We start from the raw sequence: 25024 nt of genomic DNA, 5'->3' as shown, positions 1-25024 counted from the left end.
TAGATGACACTAAAACTGCTCTAATCAGGGCAAGCTGGTCGCTGATCTCTTCATAGGGCGAGGGTGTCATTGATTGATGGCTGCACAACTTGCTGATGTACACAGGTTGAAGGGTGAGGAGAGAGAGTCGCTGATCAGCCCTGAGAGGCTGAGAATTGTGGGAACTAACCTCCGGCTGTCCCTTAATAATGCAGCACGCCGAGCCCCCCACCCCCCACCCCCCGCCACCGCCCCCTCCCCGGTCTGAGACGCAGGAATGTCACCGCCGGCCGCCACGTGCTCCTGCCGTGCCTGAACCCGGAGACGGAGATGTGAGATTCTGTGTTTGTGCATGATGTGGCACAATTTGAATCCTGGTAACCATGGGGATGGGAGTACACGAGCTCTGACCCATGCGCAGCGCAAACGCTAAGCTGCCTGTGATGGCGGGGTGGATATAATTAGCCGTGATTGGTTTGATTGAGTCTCCCGTCCAGGCCTGGGTGTTGGCCCTTCGGGGATCATGATGACTGTCCGGGCATTAATTATTGAATAATAGTTGGTAGAATGGCGTTGGTTAATGACACAAAATGAATGCTATAATCCATTGAATTGACATAATTAGAAATGGTGAGATTCCCCCCTGAGGAATATATTCTCATCATGACCTGAAGTAGAGAGGGATGCCTGAAAACGGACCGAGGCGATTCCTTTCCCCCTCCCGCCTCACGAGCTCGTGAATGCGCCGTGGGAGAGCTGTCTGGCGGCGCTCGGGCCAAATATCCGATCATGTGTTGGGAAAAGATGGTCAGAAGCGGCCACTCGCTCGCGAGTCATCGCGGTACCTCCACAGACTGGAACAGTCGGAAGGCCGTTCGGCTCATGCTGTTTGAGATGAGCTGGCCAGAGAGAGAGCGGTCGGCCCTGCGTGTCTCATATTGGGCCTGGCAAAGAGAGGAGATCTTATCTTCTCCTGGTTGGATTAAGTATTAGTAAATGTGATTGGGTAATGAAGGCGGTCAGGCCTCAGTGACCACCGTGCTTTGCGGCTACCGCCGGCCTGGCTGCATCTCGCACAGAGTCTTGAGGGAGTTTGTTTCGGGTCAGTGACAGCATAAGAGCTCAATACAGCATTGCAGAGTCAGGCTGGGGCCTTTCCTCTGTCTGCCTCACTGACTGGCTGCACTGGCTGGAGGCACAACGGTAGTGGCATACTGATGCTGATGATGATGACAGTATAAATATTGATGATGTAGATGGCAAGAAACAGATAGTGCACGAGAGCAGTAAATATGAAATTATAACCCTGATGACCAAAGTGTGACGCTTAACAGTTTTTTCTTCGTCCTTGTTGTTGCTTCTTGTTTTTTTGTTTTTTTCTCTCCTTGTGATTCAAGCCTGACACACACCGGTTTGGTTTCCACGGCACTCGGAGAGATCACGATGAGACGCCTGGAGAGAAACGTGGGCACGCTGTCGCACAAGACGACATGGGGTGGGGGGGGTGGTGGTATCACAGTGAGATGGTGGCTCCAGAGGAGGGCGATGAGACATGCCAGCAGTGGTCCCTGGGGGCCTCTAAGAGCCACAGAGGAGGTAGTTACAGAAGATACGCGCCATCGCTGTGATAAATCACGGATTCGGCCGTATGGCTGGGACGATTACTCTCGATGGCATCACGTGAACCTGTACATGCCTTCACTATTTGTTTTCCAACTCCCCGGACTCTCCGCAGTATATGTAGAGTGTTGACTCAGTTGTACCAGTTTATTTATATATTTTGCCCCTCTTGCACTTTTCTCTTGTGGTAGCTTGTGGATTGGGTGGTGCAGCGGTGAGGCATCCAGGCTCAGATTTCACTGTGTGGACCATCGAAACTGTGGCTGTTAATTGATATGGTGAGATGGACAGTGTGCCACTTTAAAACGGAGAAAGTTGGAAGCTGTAACAGCCAATCAGGAGAATTCAGAGCCAATGTTCCCCTCAGCTGTGTGCCTCTGGTGACCTGCGTCTTAACTATATAGCAAACTGACCTGCAGACAACTGTTATCAGGCAATTATCAGTAGCTGCCCCCCCCCCCCCCCCACGCCCCCCCAGCAATGCGGTCGTATGAAAGTTCAGTGAAGAAAAACCCGAGACTTTTCCGTCACACTGCAGGCTTTACTGAACTGACGCCCCGCTTTGGGAGCTGCAGAGCAGGGCCGCGGACGCCCCGAGCCCCCGCCAACGTGACGGAGACACGCAAGATGGTGAGTGGTTACTATGGCAGGTTACTATGGCAACCTCAGGTCTCTGTGAGAGCTTCCATTTCGCACAGCGTGGGAGAGAGGGAGAGAGAGAGAGAGAGAGAGGGTTGGAGAGAAGAACCTGCAGAGAGGAGAAGGGTGGAGAAATCAGCAGAGGAGGTGAGGTGTGGAAATAAACATGCCTTAGGTGTAGGAAAGGGAAGGGGGCGAGGAGAGAGGAGCGGATGCGGAGGAGAAAGGAGCGATGGAGGCACTGTAAGAGGAGAGGAGTGTAAAGGAGGAAAAGTGATGGAGAGGTGTGAGTGATGGGGTGAGACTGAGGTGTGAGAGGAGCAGATCGGAGGGCAGGGAAGGCGATCACGTGGCCCGTTAGACCAGATCTGCACCGCATCCGCTCAAACGCTGGAACATCTGAACGCTGCTTTGTAATCATGCTGCTGCTGCAAAGTGCGTTCCCACTCTGTACCTCTCCTTCTCTCTGCCTTTCTTGTCTCTCCTCTCCCTCACCTCCCTGATTCAGTTGGCAAGGCGCTCGGCTGCGAGAGACGTTGTGTCAGTCTCGGTGACTGGTCTCCATGGAGACGTCCATCAGTCAGTCCGTGTCAGTGTTTCGTGGGCAAAGCCTTATCGTGTTTGTCAGTGTGAGTGTTTATCTGTCTGTGTATTAGTCAGTGTGTCACTCATAGAGAAGGCTGGGGCGAGGCCTGAATGAATGGGGGCCAAGAGAGTGTTGCTTATCACGCATGCATGCACACGCCGTGTTGTTTGTTTGTTTGTTTGTGTGTGTTTGGAAAAAGGCAACCTTTTATCCCCAAAACTGTAAGGTCTCGTGTACAGTCGCAGAGCTGGAGATGCACAAACAGATGGACACATAATTAAAGCGTATCCACCTCTGCTCCACAGGCTCCACATGTTGCACCGCACTGTCTGAATGTTTGTTTCCCTTCTTTCACCTCTGAAATCCTAATTAAGCACTGAGCCATGCTGCACTGTAAAATCTGTTGCTGTGCCCTGCAGAGTTCTGCTGACGTTGCACAACCGCCCCTTTTTTTTAATGTTATTATGTGTAATGTGAACTTGTTCATTCAGTGCAATGTACCACAACATTGTACAATATGACACCGCGGCTGTGTTGTGTTTGTGATTCATTACAATGCCCTCACACTTTTTTGATAGTGTGCTGCTTTTTTTTTTTTTTTGCGTTACCTCCCATTTTTCCACAGAACATACACAGATGTGCTGTGCACTCATGCAGTTTGCACCTTGGCAGTTGTTAGTCAGCTGCATTGTCGTCATATTTGTATACAATACATAATACAGTGTTTCCCTTTACTTATATTTACAGAATAGTGCACTAGTTTCTTTATTGACTGGTTTCTCAGTGATTCTTATTTTTAATTCTTGCTGTTCTCAACATTTCTCGCCTTTATTCTCATTTTTTTCCCTAAAATATTTGTAATGAAGGGAAGCAGCAGCTTCATTTGTCCTGTATTGATGACCTTGACCTTGTAATTACTTATTCTAATTAGAAACATATGCATTTGGATTTTAAAGGTGCTCAGGCGGAGCACCGTTGGTCGGAGTGTGTGTGTGGGTGATGGGTGTGAGTGAGACTTAATTTGAACTTTGAAAAACTGCACCTGTTAACCCCGGAGTGCTGCTGCTGTGCAGCCGTGGTTGAAACCGAGCGACTTCCCCCACTCCAATTAGAGAATCAGGGAGCTGTGTCCTGGACTGTGGATGTGCAGCACACCAGCCTCCAACTGTTAGATTTATACTTAATAATAAGAGTGCACACTGTGGAGCTCTGCACCACCTAAATAGTGCAAATGGCAGAGAGCGCTTTGTACACAAATAATGACACTGAGTGCACGTGCTGCTCCAGAGGGTCTCAAACATGCAACCGTGGTCTGAAATGATGGATGTTAAATTAAGCATTGCACAGACTTCTCATCGTCGTACGTAGGGTTATTTGTACCGATATTCTTTGTGTTGCTGCAAAAACAATCTCCATACATAGTTTCCATGATGTACCACAGGCAGTCGCAGTGTATAGATCTTGTTTGATGTTTGTGAAAGTCACCTTATTGTTTAATGGTGATGTAGTTGTAAGTGTAAACTCTCTTTAAGTGTTTACCACTGACTTGATGATGCATTCACATGCTGTTTAAATGCTCTCAAATGTTAGATTTAAACGTTTACTGCCAAACAGCAGTGCATTCCCAAACCACAGTGTTCTGTCAGAGAATAAGACCCAAAAAAAAGCAAATATGTGCTTTGTCAAAAGCTCGATGTGGATTCGACAGACAACTGCTCTTATGCTTCAGAGTGATCATAAGTGATTGTAGAACAGTCACTTTAATGCATCAATAATCCAAGAAGTGAAAGAAAAACAAACACTCATTTCCAGGTTTATCCAAATAAAAATAGGTTTTCTGCCTCAGCAAACGCACCCTGTTATGTTACCAGAAAGCTGAACGTGAAAAATCAATGCATTATTTCAGAAAATGACTCTTAAAATGAAGTGAAAATGACAAACAGTAATTTAAATATGAAATCTGTCGTTCTCTTGGTTTGTGCTGCCGATGACAAGTGTAAGGGAAACTAGTTTTTAAAGTAACCTGCCCAATCTCTCAGACATGTCACAGTCACTTGTTTTAAACACATGATACCACACGCTGAAGGCAGCATACACTGACACCACCACAGAAATGCCACCACACACACACACACACACACACACAGTCAAATGGAGTCAGAGCTGACACACCACAGTTTGACCCCCTGAAAGAAATCCCATACACACTCGCATGCATTCTCCTGAGCAAAAAAAAAAAAAAAAAAACAGAAAGCAAGGGCAGTGTGAAACACAGAAATGCTGAACCGAGTCCTCCTCTCCAAAACAGCTGGGAGCAACAAACGCTCAGCTCAGAAACACTGGGAAAAGGTTTTAGAGCAACCCAAAAACTGTGCAGTTTACATTGCTCTGTAAATGGCTGAGAGACATTTTGATTAGCTGCTGGCTTTGGCTTTCCCCTCAGCGCGCAGGAATTGAGTGTATCAACACACTTAACAACCTTAAATATGGATTAATTGTTCACGAAATCGGCGTCGCGACCACAGAACGGACAGTAATAACTGGATTTCATTTGAAGTCGAGAGCTGGCGTAGTGAAAATGTTCACATTAGAAAGACTTTTATCCCAGCATGCAATGACAAGTGGTACGAAGCCCCCAGTTAGGGATTTGAACATGTGGGGTAGGTAATGTAATGTGTGTTAATGGCAGCGCTTTAGCGAGGTGATGAACACAGTGACTTTTAATCTGCAGCTCTTGGCCCCCTGTGAAGGGGAGGAGGTCCCCGCTCCTGTAGGAGCGAGTCTGAATAGATCAGGGCTTCTCTGCATCCTGCATCCTAATGAGAGCAACGGCGCGTCTTTGGACAGTTTGAGGGGGGAGGGCGACGCAGGAGACAGATATAGTGCAGAGGGGGCTGCAGTATATCCTATTTGACAAGGATGAGTGGTGATTAAAATGTGGAACGCTGAATGCTCTGGTTTAAGATACCTCATCAGGCTGTTGTGCTGTTTTCTAAAAATAAGCACTTATTCTAATATTGCTCCAATAAGCAAACCGAACGCTTTGTTGCAGCGAAACACACACAAAATGTGAGTGTAGCAGCATCTGAGGCTTCATGTCCTGTCATGAGATCACATTAAGAGGCTTAATAAGTAAACAAGGAGGAAATGAGGAGGAGTTTCTGTCTAATTAATAGTTTATCATATAATCATAAGCTCAATTGACCTTCTGTACATTCAGCTGAGGAGTACAAAATGACAGATTAGCTCAAGTGGTAACAAGCCATTAGAAGACATCACAAGTGCATTTACTACATTATAAATATGTTATATACATTACAGCAGGGACATGAATGTAATGAATACAGGATAAATATTTTGCATGTCCTGTGTAGAGTTAAACTGGAAACCAGTCCAGATGATGGTTTTATTTTCAGGAAATGTTGATGTGAATATAATCGTCCTGTAATCCATTAAAATGCAGTTTAATGCAGGTATTTAGAAGAATTCCCAGTTAAACTGAGCTTTCTGAGCATCTTTATTTTGTTATCTGACATACTTGCATTTGAAGTTGTGATCAAAAGTAACTGATGACAAAGATACAGTACAGTATAGGAAGGAAATTCACAGTACACAGACTGGTGCACCCTAAACTAAACACTAAGTAGACAGCACACACCTCTAAGGCCGCACAAAATTAAATTTATCACTCAGGAAATATGTAAATAAATAAATAAATAAATAAATAAAGTGCATCTGGATCCAGAAATAAACTGAAATGTGAAAAAATGTCCTTTAGAAAATATTTTAAAAATTGTTGGACCTGGATTTGGACCAAAACTGCCTCACTTCTTTCTTGGCAATTTGCTCTTTTTACCAAATTTAACTGGAATCTGTAGACAATTTTTTTTAGCTTGCTACAAAAATAAGGCAAAATATTCAGTTCCCAGTTTCAAAATAAATTGAATATATTTGTGGCTTTTATTGTTGACAGTCACATCCTGTTTTGTCCACAGCCTGAAAATTATTTCCCCAAAATAAAATGGTTCCTGTTTTTTAGTCAGAGTGATACTGACAGAAATGTAGAGAGGCACAAACATGGAAACAATAAAGGTGTTTTATCACCTTTTTTATCCCCCAAAATTACTACTATCATTCTCTTTTGCTTTGTATGAACCTGCTGTTAAAGGATTAGAAACAGCAAAACATGATTTAGCGCACAAGGTGAAAATGATTTGATTATGTTCAGAATTGCTTTGACATGAACTCCATATACTTAATAAGGATTTATAAGATTGCATATCTGTGTGCAGTGGTGTTAGTCAGCTGTATTTAGATTTAGCCTTCGCCTCTTGATTTTAGTCCAAGACCAAGAATGAGCATTTTATTCAAAAACTTCAGAAAACAGCTTTTAAATAAGATTTAATCCAACTGATTTTAGGCTAAAAGAAAATTCAAATTGAAAATAAGCCACAAAAATAACATAGTAATAATAATAATAACAATACATCAAGACACACAATGAACTCTGGAAAAACGCATCATTAGCAAATCCAATGCAGTCCGGCTTCCTGTTTGATGCTGGCTACTGACTCTTCAGTGAGGCTAAACCTCCGAGTGCAAGCAGTGTAGCTCAGCCCTGTTGTTGAGAGATGCTAATACATAATGTTACACCACTGCAGTCAGTATCTGGTTTAACTGGGTTTTTATCCCTCACTTGTGAGTCTCTTTGGATAAAAACTTCTGCCAAAGTAGTAAATGTAAACAGAACCTTATTTAACATCTTAACATTTGGTTAACTCGATTTCTGCGAGGCGTCTCTTCAGGTTTGTGGTTTTCTTTCCAGCGATTTTGTAGCTGAAGGGCTTCTCTCTCTCTCTCTCTCTCTCTCTCTCTCTCTCTCTCTCTCTCTCTCTCTCTCTCTCTCTCTCTCTCTCTCTCTCTCTCTCGACAATACTGCATGCTGACTTTTTCTCACAGTGGCCTCACATGTGAAGTGGGTCCAAATATCAGCCCGTTTTGTTGCCGTCATGTTCTTTTCCCTTCACCGTGTGTTGTCTCAGCTCCTATACCTGTAGCGTGCATACAGTAGCTAGATCCAGGCTGACACTGTTGGGGGTGGGTTCACGGTGCGCTGATAGTTTGCAGAGTCACCGGGAAGATGAGTCGGGCACGCAGGAAGTGAAAGGTGCGGTGCAGCCAGACAGTGAAAGAAGAAAATTTGGATCAGGTCATTGTTTATTTTAAAAAATCACTATGTAATTTCATCTCCTCATTTTTTCTTCAGCAAAAATATAGTGTCAGTTTCGTCTCGTCTTTGTCGTAGGGTCAGCAAATTTTAAACTAATGTACAGACCTGGATCCTTCAGGAAAACATGCTCGAGGTCTTTACAGGCTTGTTACATCAATAATAATAATAATAATAACAGTGAACCACCTGCTCCCCCTCCACTCCCCCCTCTCCATTCGGTCCCATTACAACATACCAGTCACTTAATGAAATCAGCTGTCAAACATAGATCCGGTCAATAGGTAGGCAGAGTCAAATATGTTTCTACATACACCTATACTAGTGGGGAAATCACTCTGTGCAATATCAGGGAGAAAAAAAAATCCATATCAAGTACAATAGTGATGTTTTAACCTGAATCTGGCAGCGTGCTGGCAAAACAGACCCCAGTCCTTAAATCCCTGTTGAGGGGGGAGTTATCGACTGGCATCATTGATTCACCTGCACTAACATCTAACGTCTCTGGATATTTCAATAACCGAGGGGGGGGGGGGGGGCTTCTTCCCCTGGGAGGCAGACATGAATCAGGTATAACTGAGGCAACACAAAGGACGTTAGTACACTATTAGTCACACTGCTTACAGTGTGTTTGTGTGTGTGTGTGTGTGTGTGTGTGTGTGTGTGTGTGTGTGTGTGTGTGTGTGTGTGTGTGTGTGTGTGTGTGTGTGTGTGTGTGTGTGTGTGTGTGTGTGGGCACATGACGTCAGGACTTCATTCACCAGCAAGGCCAGTGCTCGTCCAGCTTTCTTTCAGTGCCAGGGGGTGGGAGGGTAAACACAGCGGAGGAGGCCGGCAGAGGAGACAGAGGGAAGGAAGTGGGGGCGTGTGGGGCTTCCTCTCTCCCATCCAGCACAATACAACACAGTGGCAACCCCCCCACCACCACCATGCTCCCCATTTAAAAACTATTCCCAAGCACCTTCTGTCATGCCCCCCCCCCCATCATTAAAAAGAGAAAACCCTGTGCGTGACTCGGCTACTTCTGCAGAATAAATCTGCTTTTTTTTGTTTTCCATTAAATCAGGGCTTCTGTGTCCTGATGCAGAATTTCCCCTTTCATTTTTTTAAAAGCCCCCTGGTCTTTCATCCCAAAGTCAATTTTGCCTGGCAGTTAGTCAAATGCTTTAAATGTTTATAAGGGCCTGTGAAGAGTGTAAGCTTTAAGTGTGATAGACTACCCTGGGACCAGGAAGGGGCTGAGTGTGAAGGAAAAAATGAGGCTAGATGAGCAGGCTGGGCTAAAAATTAATGCTGGTTAGCAGCAGACTGTGGAAGGTCCGGATGGGATTATAATGGGCTGGTTATGGGGAAACTGTCTCTGTGGCTGGATTCTCATCTGACATGACAACGGTGGGATGTTCAAACGAGACAAAATGTGTTTTGTTGTATATTTTAAATTGCTGAGTGCACTTTTTAGCTTAGGTGGCATGGATTATATTTAGTCTGGCCTCTGCGTATTGTATGTTATTCTGCCTGAGCTGCTTTTTCTCTTTCTCTCTCCCCTGACTGGTACAAACAAGATATTGCAGACTGAGTGAGGAGCGCCTGCTAAGTGAAAATTTAGTGGTTGTTTTATGTTAACCAGCAGACACTGAGGGTAATCATATTAACGCTGATTTATCATATCCTAAATTTGTCTGCTTCTTATGAGCTGTGCAGCACCAAGATCACACTTGTGATAGAGCCGCTCCGCCTTGGCCCAGGAAGGCCCGGAGAAATTAACGTCTGGGAAAGTGAAAGACCTCACTGCAGCCTCTTACTTGATTGTATTGTGGCCCGTCATATTCCCTTCTAATAAGAAGCAGTGAGATGAGACTGATTTGGTTTGGCTCTTTGTGTTTAAATGCAGTGCGCTGGAGGGGCCAGGCTTTTTGGAGATCTGAATCACTTTAAGAGATTATGATTGAGCTGATCTGGTATTTAGTGGATGTTTGTCTGCTGGTCAAATCACTTTCAAATGACGAGAAAGCTGCTGCGTCTCCCTGGTAGACGTTCTGATGTTGCAACACTCAAGCACTCGCCACCACCACCAGAAGACTGAGCTAATTCACAAATTTTAAAACATGAAAGGGCAATAATCAATATTTTTATATCAACCATGGATCACACGACTACTCTTGCTCGTGGTGATGAACCCGTGGAGAATTATCATCCGACTGTGCCGCTGCCCTCAGCTCTACAGAGCTTCAAAGTGAAACTTCTAGCAGGAGAAATAACACATTCTTCTTTTTTTACAAATAAAAAGTTGAATGCATTAGCAATAAAATGCACCATTGCTCAGTTCTATGCCCTCAGGGGTTTTACTGCTGCAGCATTTCTTGGTTTGGTGTGACCAGTAGCTTACGGTGGCTGATGTTAGTTAAATTTAGCTAAGTGTTGCTGTATAGCACACCACTGAGTCATCATGTTAACTTTATGACTGCTCTCTACTTACAACAGCTTGGCATTTTAGCTAGATGATACGTTTAGACAGTGCATTTAGAAACAGTAGCACCTAAACTTTACTGTTTCGGTTCACTGTTTCTGCTCTCCCAGCATCCACTGTTTTTGGCCACGGCAGTCACCTGTCAGCAAAAAAACCCACTGTACACTACCTGCTCAGCACCAAACTATAGACAGGCGAAGTTAGTGACAAGCATTTGAACACAGTGGAGGGTTTAGCTGCTAAAGAGACAGATATTTCCCTGAGGAGTTAGTGGGCCGAGCTCAAAGACAGTAAATAGTGGACTTATTTTTGCCAGGTGGACAGAGACAAGACTCCACATCTGCTGGATGTGTAAATAAGCATTCTGCTTGTTAACATGTTTGACATATCAGCTTGAAAGCTGATAATATAATGATCTTGTGTTTATAGCCTTTCCACCACCCCCAGGTGGCCAAAAACATCCGTCGTTGTAGGTTTAAGAGTTCACTAGGCCTGTACCTGTAAATTAAAAGGCAGCCTATGTACTTCACAAGCTCCAGCCTCAGTGTGGACCTGAATTACTCCTTCTCAGATTTGAAGGACTTTCCGAGGCTTGAAGAGGTCAAAGAATCCAGTATTTCATGAGAAAAAAGAAACTGGGAAAAAAAAGAAACAACATTTTTGTTGTTTTTCTGTTGTATCACATTGATTCATGTCAAACCTCACTTTCTTAAAATAAATGAAAAAAAAAAAAAATCTGCACAGAGCACTGATACAGTGACGCTGGTGGTCTGTTTCCAACAGAAATGAACAAACTCATGCAGTGAAAGATTTGAAGACTCAAGTTAGTGGAAAAATGACTGGGTACTGACTTCTGATCCCCTGTGTTTACTCTTGGACTCCCAAAGTAAACCTGGGAACCTAGCCACTGTATTTTGGGAGAAAGTAAGCTTTTATCATTATGTAGAGTATGAAGACCTCCAGTACATTCAGTGCTGAAGTTCTGATACTAAAATTTTTTTTTATGTAGCTGATTCAGCCTCTGCAGTCTCTTATACCATCTTCTCCTTCTTGCAAAACAGATTAAGGAGCCCCTGGAAAAAAAGATCGTCCAGGGGCGCAGTCAGTGACCCAGTGAGTTGACCACTGGGATAAAAATGTGTTGTAGTCCAAAAAATGGAGTTCGAAAGAATCTCCACAAAGAAGCGAGAGCGGGGATGATCTTCTGTTTCTACCCAGGGCCTTCACTTTTCCCCCTGAGACTTCGCCCCCTGGCGATGCCTCAAGGTGCCGAGGCTCTGTCAGTTTGTGAGGACACATCCTCTCGTTGCTTCTGGCGTTCATACTGAAACGGGAGACAGAGGGTTGGAGGGAACAAAGCAGGAGATAGATCTGGGTTCTCACTCTTGCCCTCTTCATCACCCCAGTACACTAAGTCCCTGCCAGTCGTACGCAATTAGACCACAAGCACTGTCCCTGTTTACAGACATCCTGCGTGCTGCAAACTCTGCAAGGCTGTTGTCTGAGTCGTTCTTTTTATTGGTATCTGTCGTGTGGGCTGTTAAGGCCGATATTGATGCTGCTTAGATCGAAGGAGCCGCCCGGTGTCCCACAGAATTTTATTTTTCTCCTGGTGGCAAAGCCTCTGAAACAGCAGTTACTGCAGAACACTGCTCAAAGTCTGCACCGAGACACGAGTTAATACCGACGTGTAACTGCCCTCTGTGGAATCTGATCTTTGAATTCAGTTCAGATTAAGAGATTCAGACAGTGTTGTCGATCAATATTGATATTGATCAGAAAAACACTATCATACTCATCATATCAGGCATGCACCACCGCTAACTGCATTTTAATAAAAAGTGAATTGATTGAGCAAATTGACTGAATCATCAGCTTCCATGAAACATACCATCCGTCATGTAACAGCAGTATCAGCAGCTGTGGTACAGTAGGTGAACCTGCCACCTGCTGTTTGGGATAAAATCTGTGTTACGTTATTATTTTTAAGCGACTTCCTTGTCTCAGAAATCGAGGTGCGTGAGAACAAATCTTCCACTGTCCTAAAGCCTCACAGGCGCAGCCCTGATTGGCAACATGTCACCGCGATCAGGAAAGGTCATGGCTCTGTTCCCACCACACAAACCCACATTACCAGCTTTTCTCTCTGTTCTCGTGACTGCATCACGAGCTGCCATCCTGGTGTGTGTGCCAAGTCATTATTGATGGGCCTCCATGCTGATGTGCAGTCAGGACACTGGAGAGAAGGAGCGTGCTCCCGTCCTTTCGACGCGCCGCTTGTTCGACTGTTAGCACACTTAGGAAAGTTTCCATCCAACCATCTGCTGCACAGTCCATTCACGGTCAGTATACTGTACCGATGATCACTTGCTGCCGGTGGAGAAAGAAGCAAAATCCTGTGCTCCTTATTCTCCACCTGACATTACGGCTCTGTGGTCACAGGCAGAGATGTAGTGGAGGGTAAAATTATCCAAACTCAATTACCCAACCTTTAGAGGCTGACATAAATCTTTATGAAATAAAATTTGCAGGATACATCACTGCAGCTAGGATCAAAAACGTGAAGATTGGGGGGTTTTTAACCTCTTCGACCCTACAGAGCCTTTAGCAAGTCAAGCATAAAAAATTCATAATGGGCATTGCTCGGATGCACAAAACTTTATTTCAAATTCCTGTGTGGGTCCTACAGATATCAATAAGTCAGCATGAATGACAGGGAAGTATCGTGCAGCGTCTGTAGAATAACTCACAGGACATTTATGTCATGTGATGGAATCATTCAGCTTCAAAAAAATGGTCCTGAATGTTAATATTTTATGGAGCAGAGATTATACTGTACATGTAATGTCTGCGAGTGTGGGGAAAATGTTTTATTTAACTTTGAAGCTACTCTTTGAAGCTCAAGGGAAAATTTAAGCGAAATACTCAGAACATTCTGGGTCGACGATGTGGGTGGGGGGGCGAATTAATTTTTTTATTATTTCCATTAGACTTAAAGGCTCAGTAGTTTTGCATGTTTTAGCCCACTTAGACTCTACGCTCCAACTATGTTTCAAAACATGCTACTGTGTTTTAGACGTTCTTCTGTTCCAGTAAGCCACTGGTTTCTGTTCATTTCCTTACCAGAAGAAAATCTATAAGGACACTTAAAAACGAGCTCGTGTCACTGTAATCCACCACGCTGAGCATCGGTTCTGCATTCATTTTCACATTCTTGTTGGGAGGTGAAGCGGCGCAGACTCTTCATCTGCTCAAACTGCATTTCCATGCAACCATAATGTAGCTGACAAAAACTGATGCAGACTTGATGTTTACTGTGACGGAGTAAACAACATGAGTATGTTTCCATCCGATAAACAATTTTCAAACAGACATTAATGAAAACAGTGGCTGCCTGGAACTGGAGGGGAAAAGGTCATTAAAAAGTTTTCAGCTGCATCGCTTTCACTGGTTGGCAAAAATGTTAAGAGTACATGGTTTAGTTAAAGTCCTTATGAATGTAAGTCTGATATTTACTCTGATTTTAGATCTGTTTTTGGCTTTACTTCCTCCTGAGGGAAATATCTGGCTCTTTAGCTGCTAAATGCTCATTTGTGTTCACCAGCTTAGTTTCTGTCTGTTTGCTGATTGGTTGTGAGCCGGCGGTGTGCAGTGGCTTTATCAGAACGTTTTCTCTGCTCGCTGTTGATGATGCTGGGAGCATTGTCAGACTGAACCAAAACAATGAGCTGAAAGATGCTAAAAAGCAGCAGAGAGCTGAGGCGTCTTTACGAGCCGCTGCAGTCAGTAAGAAATATTGACTGTGACCGTTGTGCGCGTTATTCACCCGCCATCCATCCTCTGACTCTGCTGCCGTTGATGAGCGTAGCACTTTATTCCTCCGTCTGAAAGCTGTGCAGAGCGTCATGAGAAAAATGAAATATTCATGTCCATGTACACAAATCAGTTGGTTAAATTTCATGAATGGCACATGTTGCCACAAGAGTGGGGGGGTCCGGATGTTGCTAAAATCTGATTGGTTTGTGAAAATATATAGAAAATGTATATGTTTTCATGCAGAAGCTGATTCGGGGCCTTTGAGGTGCTAAAACTTCGTCCATTTAATTTAGTTTTTAGTCATCAGAGCGTCACTTTATTCACCTTTCAATCTGCCACTGCATCATCACTCACAGGAAAAATGACCCTGACCTTTACACTTGTGATTTGTGGTTGTTTGTCATTTGCCGGGGGGGGGGGGGGGGGGACACACAGGAGACGAATGAAAGCGCATCATCGGCGCTGCAAACGTAACAATGCGGCCCTGCTGTAGTGCAGCCTCACGGTTTTTCGCAGCGTTGATGTCATTCACACTCATGTTTGCTCCGTTCCATTTGTATATGAGTGTGTATAGGGTGCTAATGAGGGAGGAGGAGGGGGAGGAAGAGAGGAAGAGTGGGGTGGATGTGGAATTGGTGGGATACAGCTGGACGGAGTGGGAGACTGTGGTGAATAGGTAACCATGGTAACTCTGTTGGCTAAGATTTGAATGCAGAGAGAGGAGAGAGAGCAAAAGGGGGGAAAGGAAGCTGCAGTGTGTTTGTGTGTGGTGGAAAGCGAATTGGGGGGGGGAGGGGGTTAAGGGTTAATATGCGTCATTGTAGCAAGTTAATCTTTCATCAAACTGCGAGGTCAGTGCAGCGTTTACCCCTGCAGTGGACACTGCTACAGTGTGGTGGGGGTGGGGGGGTGAAGGTACAGGAAATATGTAGTTGAAGGAAGTGTAAGGCAGCTGGGAGGGAAGATGGATAAAGGGGGGGTTGAATGAGTTTGCAGAAGAGTTCACAGAGAGGAAGAATGTGTTCCTACTTTTACAGAAGGAGATGGGAGACAGGAAGAGCAAGATATCAAGGGAGATAGAAAGAGGAAGGAGAGGGTGAGGAGGGGGAGTTACAGGTAGAGACCGTTGTAACATGTGGACAGTGAAGGCAGTGAGGCAGAACACAATCAACCAGCCTCTAACCAGCTGTCAGCTCCAACTAGTCAGTCTCCTCTCTGGACTCTCGCTCATCCCCCCTTCCCATCCACCCACCCACCCATCCTCAGAGCTTCCATCTTAACCTCAGCCTGCACTGACTCTCTCTCTCTCTCTCTCTCTTTTTTTTTCTCCCACCTTTCGACTCTGCTCAGACGTTGTCTACCTGAAATAGCTCTGGCACTTAGTTCTCACTGGCAAGAAAAAAAAAAAAAAAAGAAAGAGAAAGACAGAAAAAAAAATGGTGGCTGGAAATTAAAATACAGAAAAAGGTGAGAGTCGATCCAAAAATAACACTTGAGTGCCTCTTTATCCACCGGCGCTGGCACCGCCGTGAGCCGGGACACAGACGAAGGGCAGTCGCGGGGCAGCGAGAGCCGCCGTCCCTGACGACTGTTGCATCGTTGCCGTGTGATGCGGTTGCAGCTGTTGCAGTTGCCGTCCCACCACCACCGGCGTCCCGTGCTGCCTGACCAGAGATGCTGCCGCTGATATGATTTATCACAGTGTCCTTGTGTGTGTTTTTAATGTCATTGAACTACTGCATACGCATTATTGATCAATCCCACCCCCACCCATCCAACCCCACCTCTCCTCCCACTCGTCCAGCGCTCCACAGAAACCTCTCTCTCTTTCTCCATCTCCACCTGTTTCATATTCATCCCCCTGTATTGTCTCTTGCCTCCATCTCTCCATCGCTCTGTTTTATATGCGTCTCTGTGTTGTCATACCCCTCCCTCCATTTCTCTGTTTTATATTCATCTCGCTATTGAGTCCCCCTCCCTTCTCCCCTCTCTCTCTCTCTCTCTCTCTCACTGAGCGAGAGATTATTAATATTAATGTGTCTCTTCTTCTCTCCCTCCCTATTTTCCCTCTTCCACTTTTTTAAAATCTTTCTTTTACTACTGATCTCTTTTCTGCTCTTCCCACTATTTATACCTCTCTCTGGGTCTTTATCCCTCATCATCCCTTTCACTCAACCTTCCTTCCATCTGTCTCCATCTCTATCTCTTCCTTTCTCTCTCTCCTTCTCCAGCCCGCTCTCTGCAGCTGTTCAGTATTCATCTATTACTGTAGTGTTGATAATTCCCTTCTCTGCCTGCAGCCATACAGTCATCTATCAGATTAATAATCCTTCTCTCCTTCTCTCATTCTGTCTCTCTCTCTCTCTCTCTACCCCCCCCACCTCCCCCCCGTCTCCTTTCTTACTGTGCCAAGTGAGGATGCTCAGCGTGTCAAATGAGTTTTCGTGTCAAAGTCCCATCATTACAACCATCATCATTAATAACCGTATCTAGATTGCTGGATGCCCTTATTTAAGGTTATTCAGGTCTAAATAACCTGCAGAGGGTAAGAGAGGCTGTGTACCTCTCCAGGCTGGTGGAGCCCGACTTGAGCTGGATATCTATTAGTGTTAATGTAGACTGCACCATTCGCTACCATTCTCCAGCCCCTAGAGCATGCAATACTGTGCTCATACAGGAATGGAATTAGCATTTCAGTCCCACCGCCGCGTCTGCGCTACTGCAAAAAAAAAATAAAATAAAATAAGAAGTGGCACTTCATACTGGATTCAGTTTCATATTGTTTTTTTAAGGCTGGAACTCGCTTTGATGAGTATGAGTTGAATTGAAGGTTCAAATATATCAATATATCATTGTCTTATTAATTGTTATACCTTGGTATAATTAGCGTTAACAAATGAGACCGTGGCTGAGGTGACTGGGAGCCTCTATCTCACACCAGTGGTGTTATTAATGGTTCTCGATAGTGCGGCCACATGTCCCGTAAACCCTGTCGCTGCCCGTGGATGCTAGTTTTTTTTAACTGAAGACATTTTGGGAGTGAGTTTTCCTCTCGCTCCCTCCACCATCTGCCCTTTCAAGAAACATAACAGTGTTTGTGTTTGCTTGTGCTCGAAGAATGGCAGATTTCCTGTAAAGATCCAACACTGTTTCACACTATGTAAATAGGGAATTATAGTTTGTAGTTTTAAACCCACAAGTATTTGAGCTGTGGGTTTCCTCACAGTATTTCTCGGTCTTTTTAGTTCTCCCCTGAAGAGTTTTTGATTGATTCTGTTTTCCACATTAGTTTACACACTTTTCACATTTTGTTCTACAGGTTGTAAATTATACCTGCTAATAAAACAACCATTTTTTGAATCATTATCTTTCTATTTATATCAGTTTCCTGTGGAGATTATCTTGTTGAACAAAGTATGTGATCTATTATTAGTCTGCACAGAAGAATCATCCAACACAGTTTTCTGCTGTGTAAAGAGGGAATTATAGTTTGTAGTTTTAAACCCACAAGTCTCACTTCTCTTTTTCTTTTAAAACTAAATTGGTGCTGAAAGGACCGGCTGATTAATCAACAGAAATTTAATCTATGACATGTTTCATAATTGATTAATAATTGAAGTTGTTAATCAACTAAAACTGAGTGAAACAGCTTCACAGCAGCTTCACCAGCATGAAAATTTGCTGGTTTTTTTTTTTTTCCATTTTACAAATTGAAAATCTTTGTTTATTCTTTTTTGATTGTTGGTCTCAGGTAACTCCAGGTGGGCATTTGACTTCTTTTGATGAAGAAAAAAAAAACCTGTTGACTGTTTGGCCGTGATTGTGTGTGATGCAGCTCATCTGTTTACAATCATACCAATGTTTCAAAAATTAATGTCTTTGTGATTTATTCATGTTTACATGCTAAATGCAGTCCTGCAGAGACAGAGATGCACTGTTGTCCTACTTTAGATCGCATGTTTCCGTATTTCTGCACCACCACTTTGACCCATTAATCACAGGGATGTGCTTCCACCTGCCCTGGGTGTAAGGATTTTGATTTCTGACAAAATGTCTGCTCAGGGATTATGTGGGATTTGATTTGAGCAGTGACACAGAAGTTCTAATGCTTCTCAAAGATTTTTTGACAGTCTGTCCCATGATAAGCTATACTGTAGATGTCTACCTATTATTTGTTCTGCTCGTTCTCTGTTGGTGAAAACACAAAGCGCTGTCTGTGTTCTGTCTTTAATATCTGCTCTCTCTCTCTCTCCCTCCCTTTGTCTCTCTGTCTTTTGTTCTTCCACAGTAACTCCTGGGTTCCTCACACTTCACAAAAAGCCTCACTCAAATCCCCAGACAACACGAGAAAAAAAAAAAAGGGAATAACATCTGTTTATCTGCATATTTCTATGTTCAAAAAACAAGAGGAAAAAACACCGAGATCGACAGAGGACAAAAAACATCTCAGAGGATGTGGAATTAGAAAGTACAAATTGCCACTGGAGAACCAAAGGGAAAGTAAACCTTTTCTCGCAAATCCACCAGTGTGGAGTCACCTCACCTGTACCTTCGGATTAAAGAGCAGGGTCATGTCCCAGTTGCCATGCGCATCGCCACGCTGACCTGCCTTCCCGGCCCTTCCCCCTTCCTCTTTCTATTGGCCCAGCTGCTACTGCGGCTCCTCCTCCCTGGGCCGGAGTTGGTGGGAGCCGCCTCCTCCTGCCCCTCCCACTGCACCTGCTCCAACCAGGCCAGCCGAGTCATCTGTACCAGGCAAAACCTGGAGGAGGTGCCCGAGAGCATATCAGTCAACACACGATACCTCAACCTGCAGGAGAACTCAATACAGGTAAATGCTGGCTGGAGGAAGTCGCTCGTCAGGTCGAATCATATCGTGTCAGTGCTGATTTGTGTCATACTGGATATAAGTGACAAAAAATTGACAGAGGGTACAAGTACATATCACATAGAGAGGATATATAAACCATATTTAAACCTAGATAGTGGTAAAACGTATTTTAATTGAAAATAAATTCATATTATTTATTGCTGTAAGTCACATCAAGTGATGCAATTTAATGGCTGTCTGAAAATATTGATTTTTATTTTTTATTTTTTGACCGCCGGTTGTTGCTCACACAACGATGACCGAGTAGAGGTCATGGTTCACTCTCGTTTTGATTTGCAGCTGCATCGCCGCATAAATCACACGGAGAAAACACACATTATATCATCTCATACAAGTCACTGTTTTCAGCCTATTGACACATCTTAATAGAGTTATTGATTTCATTTATTGTAAGTGTAGCTGTTTATACAGTTATTAATAGAAGAGACAAATCCCGTATGACACAGTGAGGATTTTCTCCTTCACAGTGCACACACATACACAAATAAATCCACACACACACCTTAATGTACTTATATGCCTTTAGTACTTATGCATGCACTTTTTTTTTTTGCCCATAATCATAAGGAACATTTGCTTTTGCGGTCGGTAGTGGATGTTAGGATTAACTTGTTGATACAGGTTCTCTCTTAGAAACTTAAGTTCTGAGAAAAGACAGAAAAGTAAGCGCCAATAATGGTAGAAAAAGGGCACTTAAGCCTCTGCTGAACTGAGGGAATATTTTATGAATTGAAAGCAAGGCATATTTCCATGACACCGTGCTGCCTTTTGTATGCATTACCAATTTATCTAGAGTCCCTAGACAGCATTTTGTGGCTTTACAGCTGCAAGGGAAGATCATTTAACCACAGACCATCGATACAAAGCACATGAATCTCTACATTCATAAACACAGTGGGTTGATTTTACTCTTTGCAGCAGCATTTGAAGTAATTGGATTCCTCTTCATGTTGCTGACGGTGCTTTGTTCTTTTGTGATTTTTAAATTCATTTCCACTACATTTTATCTCCTCTAATGAAAAGCGACGAGTGTCCTAAACACTGTAAAAAAAAATGCTCCGGTGCATCTCTCATCATGTCAAACTGCTCTGTACATCGGACGCAGCGGCCTGATATCCTCCGTTCCTCTGAGAAAACATCTTATTAAACATTATGTGACGTTAACAGAGCATAAATGGGACATCATGCCACATGATTTGGTATGTGAGGTTTTCAGAGATGCTGTTCACATGGAAGAAAAAAATAAAATCAAGAAATAATAACAATATTAGTTGCGTTTCGTTTTTAGCCTACAAATTCCGATTCGGTTTGTCGTATCCTGCAGCACCACTTGAAATGATTAAAAATCTAAAAATGTTTTAACACCTGAAGGCATCCTAGATTCTCTGGCTTATTTTTTCCTTCACTGAGTACCCTGAGAGTAAAGCCTTGACAGCTCCCACCCCCTCTTAACATCACCACCCTTCTCCCCCCCCCCCCCCCCCCCCCCCCCCAACTCTTTGCCCCCCCCCCCCTTGCTCTACATACAGAATAGGCAATGGCCTGACTCCAGGAGTCTCTGTGTGTCTCACAGAGGGCTTTGGCCACACATATCTCAAACAGTCAGAGATTTAAGGGGCTTTTAGTCGCGCTCACTAGCTGCCTGTCTTTGACTTCTCGCCAAATGAGCTCCAGTTGGACTGCACCGATGTTCATATGTGCTGTCCAGAGCCTGTGGCACCCATGTTTTTCAGAATCACGCCTTCCTGCAGAAAAACATCTTTCAGTTGTTCATATGTAAAATGGATTAAAGGAAAGTGTCACACAGAATGTTTAGACAGTTTTTTTAAAATGTTTATTTATTTAGTTTTGTCTTCTGCGGTGGTTTGTGGTGACACTTCATGTGAATAGTCCAACACTGATAATCAGCTTATTATCGAGGGATTATAATGTGTAAGTAGAAAGTCCCCTGAGTCTCACTGAAACAACAGTGCGAAAAACATTTCAGTGTGTGGAGCAGACAGTGAGACAAGGTCAGGGTTAGGAACAGGACTGGGTTTACTGTAGGTTTACCATAGTGCTGAGAAATGTAATGAAAAGTCAAGAGTTTTTTGTTTTTGTTTTTTTTTTTTCACTATCAGTACCCCACAACGTGTGCCGTGCCACAGTACCACAACCTTATTATGGTTGCCGGGTAATTTTCTGCCCTTATTTTGGTAGTGAAACTAAAGCTGAGCTGAGGGAATCATCAAAAGAAGACAACCGTGTTGATTAGCAGGTCAGGATTACGGATTTGGGTTTTACCGTATAAGCACTATTTTGAACATTTTTTTTTGTGGATCAGAGCGCTCAGTAAAACCCTCACAACATCAACTGATGCATTTTGTTTTTTTCAATAACATGGACGTTTCAACGTGGGGTTGCTAAAACAGAACCTGGGAAACACAAATGTTTAGGCGACTCGTGTTGCTGTCAGTGGGAATCAGTCTGAAAAGTCTCTTGGGTGGACGGGTCAGCTGTTATCATTCATGAGCAGAGGAATTAGTTATTTATTTGCATTGTTTGTTTATTTAAACATGCGATTGTTATATTTGTGCCTCTGAATCATTCACCAACTTGTACTTTTAGGAAATCTGTAAGAGATCCTAAGTAATAACACATGACAAATTAATGTTTTGTATTTTGTTTGTCATTAAAACAGAAACAAGAGCCTCAGTGAAACTTAGGATAGGAGTTTATCACAAATGGCTTTTTTTTGACAAACACTTAAATGTCTCTGTGTAATCTACATTAACTATTCTACATGTTGTATAGTAACTTTATCATCATCTGTCCTCCCAGGTTATCAAGTCCGACACTTTCAAGCACTTGAGGCACCTCGAGATCCTCCAGCTCTCCAAGAATCAGATCCGTCAGATTGAAGTCGGAGCTTTCAATGGCCTCCCCAACCTCAACACGCTGGAGCTCTTCGACAACCGCCTCACACTGGTGCCATCACATGCCTTTGAGTACCTCAGCAAGCTGCGGGAGCTGTGGCTGCGCAACAACCCCATTGAGACTCTGCCAGGCTATGCCTTCCACCGCGTGCCCTCGCTACGGCGCCTGGACCTGGGTGAGCTCAAGAAGCTGGATTTCATCTCTGACGCAGCCTTCGTGGGCCTCATCAATCTACGGTACCTGAACCTGGGCATGTGTGGACTGAAGGACATTCCCAAACTGACAGCCCTTGTGCGTTTGGAGGAACTGGAGCTGTCAGGGAACCGGCTAGAGATCATCCGACCCGGTTCCTTCCAGGGCTTAGTCTCTCTCCGCAAGCTGTGGCTCATGCACTCGCAGGTGTCCGTCATTGAGCGCAATGCCTTCGACGACCTGAAAAACCTGGAAGAGCTCAACCTGTCCCATAACTCCCTGCACTCCTTGCCCCATGACCTCTTCACACCCCTTCACCAGCTGGAGAGGGTACACCTCAACCACAACCCCTGGGTCTGCAACTGTGACGTGCTTTGGCTTAGCTGGTGGTTGAAAGAGACAGTGCCCAGCAATACCACCTGCTGTGCCCGCTGCCATGCTCCCCCGTTTTTAAAGGGCAAGTACATTGGAGAGCTGGACCAGAGCCACTTCACCTGCTATGCTCCTGTCATTGTGGAGCCACCGACAGACCTCAACGTGACCGAAGGTATGGCTGCTGAGCTGAAGTGTCGCACAAGCACCTCCACGACATCTGTCAACTGGATCACCCCTAATGGCACTCTAATGACCCACGGCTCTTACCGGGTGCGGATATCCGTCCTGCATGATGGCACGCTCAACTTCACAAATGTCACCCTGCGAGACACAGGCCAGTACACCTGCATGGTCACCAATGCTGCTGGCAACACCACGGCAACCGCCGTCCTCAATGTCACTGCCGCTGATGCCAGTGTCAACTACACCTACTTTACCACGGTCACTGTGGAAACAGTGGAGACTCCGGGAGACGAAGACTCCGCGCTGGTTGCCATCAATGAGACCTTCATCCGTGTTCACCCAGGCCCCACTCCCTCGGGCCACTTGTGGCCGGTTCCTACCACAGCCTCCTCTCTGTCGGCCGGCTGGTCCTCCTCCTCTCCTCGAGCCACCCGACCCACCTTCACTGTGCCCATCACTGAACCAGGCTTCTCGGGCCTAGATGATGTGATGAAGACCACCAAGATCATCATTGGCTGCTTCGTAGCCATTACCTTCATGGCAGCCGTGATGCTGGTGGTGTTCTACAAGCTGAGGAAGCAGCACCAGCTGCATAAACACCACGGCCCTGCTCGTGCCATCGAGATCATCAATGTGGAGGATGAGCTGGGGGCCGGGGCCAGCGGTCGAGGCAGCGGCATCTCCGGAGGCTCCACCGTGACGCAGAGTGGAGGCGGTGGATTAGGAGGGGGACAGAGCCTCAGGCTGCACCACCCAGAGATGGTCAACCTGCCGAACCTGGCACGATCAGAGCACCTCAACCACTACTACAAAACCCATCATTTCAACAACAACATGATGGGCCTGGGCATGGGCACAGGCTCCGGTGTGGGCCTCAACAACAACAACAACCCCTCGCCTTGCTCTCAGTCTCAGAACACATCCATATCCTGTTCCCAGGTTCCAACCTCCACCAGTGGGGGGACACCCACAGGTGGCACCTTGCCCTCTCCTGTGCCCTTGCCCCAGCTGGGTCTCCACACTTCTCTGAAAGGCCTAATGGGCAAAGGCCAGAATGAGCCACTGCTCTTTAAGAGTGGCTCCAAAGAAAATGTGCAAGAGACTCAAATCTGAGTAAAAGTGAGAGTGGAAGTAAGAGGTAAGGAGAAAGGGATGCTGGAAAGAGACCCTGAAATGGAAAGCGGCTGTGAGCATATGAGACTGATTGTAGCCTATTGTCCTCGTGGACAGATTCCAGAAGAGATGAAATTTCACATAGTCACTGCTTTGTGTTGTCAATCTGTTGACAGAGAGAAGCAGATAGGAAGGAGGCAGAGTACAATATCTGATCAGCACTAGTCCCACAGTAGCATCTGCACATAGTTTTCAACTAAATCAGACACAGACATATATGACGTAAACATCAGAATCATTCAGTTACCTGTGCAACCTGCTATAGTCTTTGCCAAAGTCGAAGATCAAGCCAACTCTTTTTCTCCATTTGCGTCCACAATCACGGTGGAAAGCTATGAATAATACACACGTGCAGTGAGCCTCTCTAGTTTTTTTATACAGATTGCTTCGTATATTTCCAGACACATTCAGTGTATATATTTGGAGGGAAACATAATACTGGCCATTGAACATGTTGTCAGATTAGTGTTTGGCAGAGACGCTGAATAACAAACAATGGTTTGGGTGAGCGGTACGGTCCCAGGTTTCCAGGAAGCACTAAAACAGACCAGAGAAAGCAAAATTAGAGCAGTGCAGCGACTCTGTCCAGGACACACGTATCAGACTAGTATTTCGCAGGGAGACGGAACAACAACAGTTGTTTTTTGTGTTGGTGAGTGGTTTCACTCTCGCTTTCTCACTTTTTTCCCTTTCACACCTTACTGGCTACTGTCTTCTCTGAAGAAGGAAAGAAACAGAGTGGGTTATCATGGGACAGGAAAAACCCTGTGCCACAAAGGACAATGAGAGCTTAAAGAGATAAAGAAAGGACAGAAAGTACATATTATATATACCGTAAATATATTTTCATTCAAAGAAATAAATTATAAAGAATCTTTATCGAGCTTCTGACTGAAAACTACAACATCTGAAGAATATATTTAAAAAAAAATACACACAGACACACACACACAGCTGTTG

General features: G+C 44.6%; 1 protein-coding gene across 1 annotated transcript; it reads left to right on the top strand.

Annotated features, from left to right (window-relative positions):
• The first annotated feature begins 18919 nt into the window (after window positions 1-18919).
• On the top strand, window positions 18920-24682 carry lrrc4ba (leucine rich repeat containing 4Ba). The gene is made up of 2 exons (XM_041062938.1): window positions 18920-19165; window positions 22046-24682. Exons 1-2 carry the CDS (start codon window positions 18920-18922, stop codon window positions 24002-24004), a joined length of 2205 nt encoding a protein of 734 aa, XP_040918872.1. The 3' UTR covers window positions 24005-24682.
• The last annotated feature ends 342 nt before the right edge of the window (window positions 24683-25024 follow it).

The sequence above is a fragment of the Toxotes jaculatrix genome, chromosome 18 (genome assembly GCF_017976425.1).
Source record: "Toxotes jaculatrix isolate fToxJac2 chromosome 18, fToxJac2.pri, whole genome shotgun sequence".
In the NCBI taxonomy this organism is placed as follows: Eukaryota; Metazoa; Chordata; class Actinopteri; family Toxotidae; genus Toxotes; species Toxotes jaculatrix.
This window is presented reverse-complemented; position numbering and strand designations above follow the sequence as displayed.

What these genes read in the sequence shown, in the direction of transcription:
- lrrc4ba (XM_041062938.1), top strand. Translation starts at nt 18,920, where the DNA reads ATGCGCATCGCCACGCTGACCTGCCTTCCCGGCCCTTCCCCCTTCCTC. An exon ending in TGCAGGAGAACTCAATACAG is followed by an intron (nt 19,166 to 22,045) that starts GTAAATGCTGGC and finishes CTGTCCTCCCAG; the next exon opens with GTTATCAAGTCCGACACTTT.